The following is a 9,840-nucleotide window of genomic DNA, read 5'->3' as shown; positions in this document are numbered from 1 at the left end:
CTGTCCCTTAAGGACCCTCTCTGTGTACTGCGGTGGGGCTGTGCCAGGGTAGCAAGCTCACCGTGCTCTCTTCTGAATTACCTTTACATAGTAAGGGGTCTGTAACTTGTTTGATTTGGCATTAAAGTTGTCACCAGTTATAAACATTTCCTGAACATTTTTGCCAGTGAAGGCAGATGTAGCCTTTCAGGTGGAGTGTGGTTGGGAGTGAATGCACTGTGCCGGGAAAGGTTTGCAGTAAATGCAACCTCTTTGCAAAAATAGGTTATACTTGTGCTGTAGTTATTAGGAAACTACAATTGCTCACTCTGACTTTTAAACATTAGTATTTTAAGATTTGCTTTAAGTGTAAAACTTCACTTCGTTTTCCTTCAAGGCAGTTACAGAGAAGGGCAAAGGTCCTGAAGCTTCACAGCCAGGGTTTCAACCCTGTTTCTACCACTTTTATCAGATGAGAAGTGGTAGAAAGTGACCTTGGATGAGTTACTTAAATTCCTTGTACTTCTCTTTGTCTCTCTATAAATGGAAACAATAACAATATCTTAAAAGCTTGTTTTGGGGATTAAACAAAGTAATATATTAAAAGTGATTAGCACAGTAACTGACACATATTAAACATTGGATAAGTCCCTACAGAAACTAAATATTACATATGAACATGCGTGTGCACACACGCACACACAGACACACAAAAGTTCTACTCATAAAGAGCATTACTGTGAACAATGGATGATTTATGTCAGTCAGGCCCTTGTACTTGCCCCTCTCCAAAGTGATTTCCCTTGGATTAGTACTGCAGAAAGAAGCAGAAAAACGAGATNAAGCTCAACCGGCGGCGCCAGCAGCAGCCGCCGTCGTCCTGTTCGTCCACTTCATCATCCACCGCTTCGTCCTGCTCGTCGTCGCCACGGGCCCAGGAGAGCGCGTCGGTGGAGCGCATGGAGACGCTGGTTCATCTTGTGCTCTCCCAGGACCACACCATCCGCCAGCAGGTGCAGCGGCTCCGGGAGCTGGACCGCGAGATCGACCGCTACGAGGCCAAGGTGCACCTGGACCGCATGCGACGGCACGGGGTCAACTACGTGCAGGACACTTACTTGGTGGGGGCAGGCATCGAGCTCGACGGGCCCAGTCCGGGGGAGGAGCCGGCGGAGGTGGCGGCGGCGAAGAAGGAGGCGGCGGCAGGGGCACCCCTGGACGGCGAGGCGCAGGCAGCGGCCCTGGAGGAGCTGGCCAGACGCTGCGACGACCTGCTGCGGCTGCAGGAACAGCGGGCCCAGCAGGAGGAGTTGCTCGAGCGCCTCTCAACCGAGATTCAGGAGGAGCTGAACCAGAGGTGGATGCGGAGGCGCCAGGAGGAGCTGGCGGCACGGGAGGAGACCCCGGAGCCCGACGGCAGCCCCGACGGTGAGCTGCTGCTGGAGAAGGAGCGGGTTAGGACGCAGCTCAGCACCAGCCTTTACATCGGGCTCCGGCTCAACACGGACCTGGAGGCCGTCAAGTCGGACTTGGATTACAGCCAGCAGCAGTGGGACAGCAAGGAGCGCGAGCTGCAGGGCCTTCTCCAGACTTTGCACACTTTGGAGCTGATGGTGGCACCGGATGGGGATCCCGGTTCCGGCGGACCCTCGCGGGAACCCGGGCCCCAGGCGTGCGCCGAGATGTGGGTAGACCAGGCCCGCGGACTGGCCAAGAGCTGTCCTGGGAACGACGAGGACTCGGATACGGGACTGAGCTCTATGCACAGCCAGGACTCGGACTCGGTGCCCGTGTGCGAGTCCCTTGTATAGGAGGGACAGGGAGGGAGAGGGGACGGACGCTTATCCCTTTCTTGCAGAATAAACTGGCCCAGCCGGCTCTGGTACTGGAAGCCAGGCTGGGGTGAGCCTGGAGCTCTGGCCTGGCAGCGGCTCTCCCCTGGCTCCGGGGTGAGCGTGGAGAACGGTGAAGGACGAGGGAGCTGGGTCTCAAAGCAAGCTCAGTTCAGGGAAGGAAGGATGGAAGAGGTGAGAACCCCTGTGTAGAAAAACAAACCCCCCAGGGAAATTGACGTGGTCCAAGCCCATTTTCAAAAAAAAAAAAAAAAAGAAAAAGTATTATGGAGATTTCACCACTCTTCTGTATGGGAAGGACTGATGGCAGCTAGAATTTTAGTTTGTGGCACAAAGTGCTTTTAAAAAGAAACACTTGGATGAAAAGGAAATTCCTTGAATGTTAATTGTGACTGTCAACGTGTTAAAACTAGCCAAAGAGGACGCACTGGTGCTGGTCTCAGCCTTACTTACATCTTTGTTTGATAAACCCATAGGCAACAAAATCCTGGCTGTTTACATTTCTGCAGATTTGGGAAATACCCATCTGTTAAATCATTTGCGTTTTATTTTCTTTCAAAGGCTAAACTGTTTTTAAGTCTAACCCTGTATTTCCTCTTTAAATACAGTATATGTTAAAACAAGATACTATTTTAAAAACAACCTTTTATTATTACAAAAGCCAAACGTAAATCTCTTTGAGATATAAAGTCCTGGCAAACATAATCCCTGGTTAAAATTTAATCTGGGCCCTGTGGGATCTATTCCTGTAAAGGCAGGTGTGTTGTCCTTTAATTCGTATTGCCACTTCATTGACTCAATCATGGTTATTTCAGAAAAAAATGAAAGGGAAGTTGTAGAGTTCAAGTCATGCACAACTAAATAAATTTGCTGTTTAATGAGCACACTAGTGAGAACTCAGACTGGAAAGCAAAGATCTTTGTTAGTGTTCAGCTTTTAAATTGAGCTGTATGATTAAAACCAACCATGAGCTCAACCAATTTTATCCAAACCCAGGTCTAACATCAGTACCTTTGGTCAGAGATTAATTAGTTACTTGTTCAAACTTAAATTGAGAGAGTGTAAATATCAGGTTTCACTAGATAAGGCCAAAAAAAAAAAAAAAAAAAAAAAAAAAAACCTCATAGTACACCTTGGGTGAACAATTTGGTAGCAACAGCACGTAGCCATGGATAAAAGCATATAAAAGTGAGCTAAGAACACGAATGACTCTTGTCTGGTGCTCGCCTGTGCACATGCATTCTCAGCTGGTGACAGAGCTAGTGGGGACTCACCGTAATTGTTCCAGTGATTTCAATTAAAACTTATCAGTTGTAGCTAGTTGTTGGCCCCTCGGAAGGAGCCTGCTGGCCGATTTCCCTCTGGAGCTCAGTACTTTTGAGGAATGTGGGATCTAATCTGTCCTGAGGAGGTTTTAACAATGGGGTTTGTGTGTGGTGCCAGCCCGGTGCAGAAGCCTGGTATCAACCTAACTGTCGAGGGGCTGGCTCCAGTTTCAGCACTACATGTGAAGATAAACTGAAGAGGTCTTGCCTTACAGAGAAGTTTCTCCCCTTGCAGAGATTCTCCATCTGCTTGTTGCCAGTGAGAGGCTGCCCTTCTGACCCCCTCAAGCCACCCTTTGTGCTGTCTCCCTTTTGGAGACGGCCCTGTTGCTGCCACTGCCACTGCCATGGCCTTACAACACGTGTGCATGTTTTCAGATTTTCAAGTAAAATGGGAATTAAAAGGCTGTTTTCTTAATTGATGTTTTCAGAAGACATTAGCTGGTATAATTATGGTTTTTTAATTTTGTCTGGTGCAGAAAACATCTACGTATTTGGTCTCGAGCATGATTAAAATGAGGAAGGGACCAAAAGAAACCCACTGTCCCTAGACAATCATTTGATCCTATAAACACAAAGCCTAATGATAGCTTTCATTTTGAGGCAGAGGTAAAATCCTCATTAGGGTGTGACAAATGCTACTTGTCTGAATGGTTTATGCTGGCAATGGGCTGACCTGGTGGTTTTAAAATTATTGTGCTTTTTTTTCCCCCCCAGGGTGGTAGGGGAGGTGGTTTTTGGACGTTTATTAACTCAGTAAGAACACAGAAGTTGGCAAAACAGGACTGCCTGGCAGAAAGGGGCTGTTTTTCTTTTCATCATTATTATTTTAAACTTTGATGGGTTGCTGACGTCAGCAAATATGCTTGAAACCTGTAAAGCAAATAAGCCACATCACAGGGAGAAGGCCTGTGGGGTTTTCTAGTGCCCTGTTTCTCGAACCTTCCCCATCCTAACCACTTGAAGATGCTTCTCTAGTCAACTCTTTGGGCAGCGAGGGAGGCTTTATTGATAACGAAGCACAGCCTGGTCTGCCCATTTTTTGCTTTCATCCAAATGAATTATATTCCTAAAAGGTACTTACTCTCTGTGTGGATGGGAGAAAGGAGAACGTGGGGAGTTGGGCAAGAAGACAATAGTTTCTTTACTAAGAGCTTTTGCAAGCCGGAGAACGGTGAAATATAGGTATAAAAAGCAACAAAACAGTGCCTGTGCATAGGAAGTGCCTAATAAATGCTAAATATTTTTAGATTGCACTCACATTAATAGTCATCATGTCACTAAGGATAAGAATGAATGCACAGCAGTGAATGTACCAGCATTAGGATTTTGGCGCCCTTGGGAAAAGTAACTCAGCTCCTGAGTAATGGAAATCCTGGGGAGGAACCAGTAAGCTCGTGGAGAAGAGTATGAATGTAGGCTCCTCATCAGCCAGCCCCATCCTTTTTTTTTCCAACTTAGACAATTTATTGTATCTTTGATCTGAATTATCCCATTCTTGGCCATCTCCCAAACCAAAAGATTCCATATGGCATCTCTATGTTTACTTACTTTCTTATTAAACATATTTATTATTATTGTTATTCTAATTAGAAAAGTTATATACTGTAGTCCTTATGATGAACCTGACAATAATATCAATAAAAAGAAAAGTCGCTCTAAATCTCTATCAAATCTCTGTCAAAAGGTCCTGAAGAAGATGCACTAAATTTTGCTCTTACAACCAAAACTTGGTGCATCTTCTTCAGGGCCTTTTGAATTGTGAAGGTTTCATATTTTGCTTTTGTTTTAAAATATATATATATATAATTTTTATAAGATTGCATATATACCTTTATCTTCAGGTTTTAACAGAAGGGCCTTTTGAATTGTGAAGGTTTCATATTTTGCTTTTGTTTTAAAATATATATATATATATATATATAATTTTTATAAGATTGCATATATACCTTTATCTTCAGGTTTTAACAGGCTTGTAAACATCCATCCATCTGGTGGATATGCCATAGTTTATATAACTGCTCATGTTATCAGATGTTTCCCATTTTTTTTTTACTGTTATAAATAACACCATGATAAGCTTCTTTGTGCATGTATCTGTTTCCCCAATTAGACTCCCCCACTTTCCCCAATAAGATAGGTTCCCGTGAAGAGAAATCCCAGGACAAAGAGCACAGACATTTAGAGGCTTGATACTTATCGCCAAATTGCTTTTGAAAAGATTTGTGATAAGTATAATCAGCTATGCATGAGAGGGCCTATTTCACCACAGCCGAGCGTTCATTAGGTATTATATTTTGTTAAGCGAATTTTAATTAAAATTAATTCATTAATTCTTTGTGGCCTCAGGAAGCCAGGGCTGACAATCATTAACTTAAAATATCCTTACAACAGCAAGGGCAGTCAGCAGATCAGAAGAGTTAAGAGGACATGTGTGGTGTTTTCTCTCCTTTCCATATTTTTTCCTTCTCTGAGCACCTGCTTAAGGTAATAGCGATTTTGTCTCACATTAAGAATTGGCCAATGATCTGAGAACAGGAGGGACAAAAACTCCATGTGAGCAGGATTAAGGAGATAACAAATAGAACCAGATTTATAAAAAGAAAATATTCATTATCTCTTTCATCTTGAGTCTAGTGAAAAAGGTTATTCTTAGAAGGTGCCATAAAACATATTTAATTTTGTGCTTCTCCGTACTCACCCATATCAAAAATTAAATCAAAGTAAAACAAATGTATAAACCCAGCGGTTTATTACTAGCTCCTAATAAACAGTTTTGATTTTTCTGGGAATCTCTTTTTACTTATGATACTGCACCGGAGCATGTTCTTAAATTCTTGGAAAGGGATGGTTTGATCATGACAACCTGTGAAATTTGTTTGTGAAATTTGTTTTTCTAAACAGAAAGAAAGGAGGATGAGGAGGAACCAATTTTTAAGAGCTTTCCAGATCCTGTGCTGAGTATTTTCACGTGCATGTTCTCTGCATTGATAAATTTGTTTTTCTAAACAGAAAGAAAGGAGGATGAGGAGGAACCAATTTTTAAGAGCTTTCCGGATCCTGTGCTGAGTATTTTCACGTGCATGTTCTCTGCATTGATCCTGTGAGATAGAACTTTTTAGTGTCTGATTTTTACAGATAAAGAAGCTAAGGCCACCCAGCTGATAAATCGCAGATGCAGGATTCCAACCCAAGCCTGACCCAAAACTGTAGGCAACTGTGCCCTAGTTGCTACACACCGTAGATACACTACACATATTGAGTGTTTGGCACAGCCAGAAAAAAAGTCCTCACAGGTCCCAGAGTGTTGGCACTGGACAGGCTTCAGAGATGATCAAAGTCTTGTCCAGGTATTTTCACCAGGGAGGTGGGGTGATTTTTCTCAAAATCACAGAGCAAGTAAATATCTACTAGATGAGGATTTAGCCAAAGGCAGAGGAGGAGAAATTCCTAGTAAATACCTGGGCAGCTGTCTGTGAGAAGTGAAGACTTTGCAAATGAAAACAATTTGTCACAAAAAATTAACAATACCCCATGTATCAGCATGGAGGTTTTTACTGAAGGTCCCAAGGGCTATAGTCGCTCTATAGAGCACAGGTGCATAGTCAACAACATGGACTATTTGGCCATCAGGGCAGACAGCTGTGTGCTATTCACTGGAGTATTCTGGAAGGTGGTATCACCCATGGCTGTGCTGGTGCTGTCCCCAGCACTTTTAAACAGGCCCTGTTTCTGGTTAAGTCTCTGGGTACATAAGGATCAGGAAGAGTAGAGGGAGGGAGCACTGAGCCTTCGAAGGACCCCTGTGCCCATGGAGTTAGGCATGCATACCGGCTCTGGGTGTCTCTGGCCACACTTACCCCACTGTGCACATGGAGACCTAGTATATTAGTCCATTTCGGTTGCTTATAACAAAATACCTGTGTATTAGTCTGTTTCTATTGCTTATAACAACCCCTGACCACCGTTTTTAATCCATTCACAACTGCACGGTCCTACAATCCAATCACCTCTTCAAGGCCCCACCTTTCAACTACCATAATAGGATTTCCCACCCTCTTAACAGTCACAGTGGGGGCTACATTTCTAATACATAAAACTTTGGGGACAAAATTCAAGCTTCAGGGAGTTTTGGGGGGACATAATTTAATTCACTACACCTAGCATGGGTTGCTTTGAGGGACCCAGCCTCTGCCCCTCTCATCCATTTCCATGCAAATCTTTCCTTTATCAGAGAATTCTAGGATTTCCCATAGCTTTCAGAGTAAAATCCTCATTTCGTAGCAGGATTTATAAGGTCATTGGCTATCCGGCTCAAGAGCCCTCTCTCAGGCCCACCTTCCCTAACCTAAGACCACAGAACTGAGTTGACCCTATTTCTTCATTCCGGTCACACCACCGTCCTCCAGTTGTGCAAGACCCTCTTCTGTCTTATTTTATTTTACCTCACATTCCCCTTCCTACTTCATTCCTACTCCCATTTCCCTCCTTGCTGCCACATAGCCACCTACCCAAAGTATTAATCTGCAACCTTCCAAATCATCTTACTTATTCAAGGCTGCCATGTTGCACACCCACAGGGGCACTATTCATGCTATATTCTGGTATTGTGTCCCAGAGGGCACTATTCATGTAGAAAACCATGTGCATGGTAAACCTGAGGTTGAGCATTATGCTAGCACAATCTATATGCTTGTGTATGTATGTGTATCCTTGAAAAGTAGACTGCTACTGTGTGATTGTGTTTAAGCATGATCTTACTGGCTGTAAGCACAGATTTCTTTCTTTGTTCACACATTATGTTTATGCAAGCATTCCACTTTACAATGTGCAAAATTAGTTTATTATTTCCTGACCTGCATGGTATTCTATCACTTTACACATTTCCTTAGTGAGTGACACCTATGTTATCACCAATTCCTTGCTGTCTCAAACAACGTTGCAATGAACACAGATGGAAATTGGTGGATGTGTGAGAATTTGTGAGGATTAAAACCCAGAGGTTTGAATGCTGAACTGCTAGTTTGCACTCTTGAATAGCTGCACCAGGTTAGGCTCTTTAATTAGCAGTGAAGATTTCCATTTTTCCCACAGCCTCACCAGCACTTGATATTATCCAACTTTCTACTGTTTGCAAATCTACTTTAATTTGCACTTATTTAAATTCTGGTGAAGTTGAGCTTCATGTGCTTATTATCCTTTGGGTTTCCCTTTTGCTAATTGCCTATTGTTATTGACCATTTTCCCTTTGGGTCGCCTCTTTCTGGCAGATTTGCAGGAGTTTCTTCCATATTATGAACATTACTTTCTTGTTAACCTTAGAGCAAGTGTAAATATCTTCTAATCTGTCCTCCATTTGTAGCTATGTCTATGGTATCTGTGGTTGAAAAATGCCTTTAATTTAATGCAGTCAAATTTAGCACCCACCTCCTCTATGGTTTGTGGTTTAGCGTTCTTGTTTAAGAAATAAAGGTGCAAAGATATGCTTCTATATTTTCTTTTATTAACCTCTTATTTTTCTCTCCCTCCTTCCCTCTCTTCTTTCCTCTCTTCCTCCCCCATTTCTTCTTCATTGATTAACCAGAATACTTCTATAGAAATAATCTTCCTCTCATCAGGTGTCACCCTGAAGATTGGCTTAGATTCTTATTATCCTGAAATATAGGATAAAAGCAACATTGCTACTTTTTGTTTTTATTTAACAATGTTCAAAATAAGGAGATTGTTTCTTAGCACTCTCCAAACGTGATTAGAGTTTTTTCTTGTTTGTTCATCTTTTTGAGGATCATTATGAAATTTTTAATTTAAAATATTTAACACATTTCAAACCATTACAGTTATTAATCCTACTGATGCTTAAATTGTCCCATCTTTAGCTAGTGGGAACCTCATCAGACTGGCTTCTGCTATGATCTGAATGTGTCTCCCAAAATTCATTTGTTGAAAACGTTACCCCCAATGCAACAGTGTTGGGAGGTGGGGCATCATGGAAGGTGTTTAGGCCTTGGGGGCTCCACCCCATGAATGGATTAATGCCATTATAAAAAGGGCTTTCAGGAGCGTGTTTACTCTCTTTTTCTCTTCTCCTGTGTGAGGACACAGTACTTTCTCCCTCTGGATGCAGCATTTAAGGTGTCATCTTGGAAGCACAGACTGGACCCTCATCAGACAACTGAGCCTCCTGGCTCCTTGATCTTGGACTTCTCACCCTCCAGAACTGCGAGAAAATAAGTTTCTGTTCTTCATGAATTATCCCAGCTGTGGTTTTCTGTTATAGCAGCACAAATGGACTAATTGTGATACTGAATACTATTCACACATTGTCATATCCTTTGATAGTTTTCTTTGCTCTTTAGTATGTCAAGGTATTTCAGGCTTATACTGTACACTTTCTGTCCAATCCTGAATCAGGAATCACTGCAAGGAGCCCTTATTCCTTTTAATGAGAAATGATACTTAGAAACCACACTCTGGGCCCTAGGGTTGCTTATTGCCACTAGGTCGGTGATAGCTTTTAGGACTTTTAGTGGAAAGATATAAGAAATATATTGGTTTTTTGTTTTCTTTTTCATTTTTTATTGTGGTAAAATATAGATAACATAAAATCTACCATTTTAACAAATTTTAAATGTACAATTCAACAGCATTAAGTACATTCACAATGTTGTTCAATCATCATCACT

At 42.4% G+C, this 9,840-nt stretch overlaps 1 protein-coding gene across 1 annotated transcript in view; it reads left to right on the top strand.

Annotated features, from left to right (window-relative positions):
• The window catches only part of RASSF10 (Ras association (RalGDS/AF-6) domain family (N-terminal) member 10), a 6,270-nt gene extending 4,388 nt beyond the window's left edge, over positions 1–1,882 (top strand). Inside the window, exon 2 of the mRNA XM_008564110.1 lies at positions 792–1,882. Within this exon, the coding sequence (XP_008562332.1) occupies positions 792–1,790 (999 nt within the window). The 3' untranslated portion in view covers positions 1,791–1,882. The remainder of the gene's footprint in view (positions 1–791) is intronic.
• The last annotated feature ends 7,958 nt before the right edge of the window (positions 1,883–9,840 follow it).

The sequence above is a fragment of the Galeopterus variegatus genome, unplaced genomic scaffold (assembly GCF_000696425.1).
Source record: "Galeopterus variegatus unplaced genomic scaffold, G_variegatus-3.0.2 Scaffold16718, whole genome shotgun sequence".
Taxonomy (NCBI): Eukaryota; Metazoa; Chordata; class Mammalia; order Dermoptera; family Cynocephalidae; genus Galeopterus; species Galeopterus variegatus.
The sequence above is the reverse complement of the archived record's forward strand: the minus strand, read 5'-3'. Positions and strand labels throughout refer to the sequence as shown.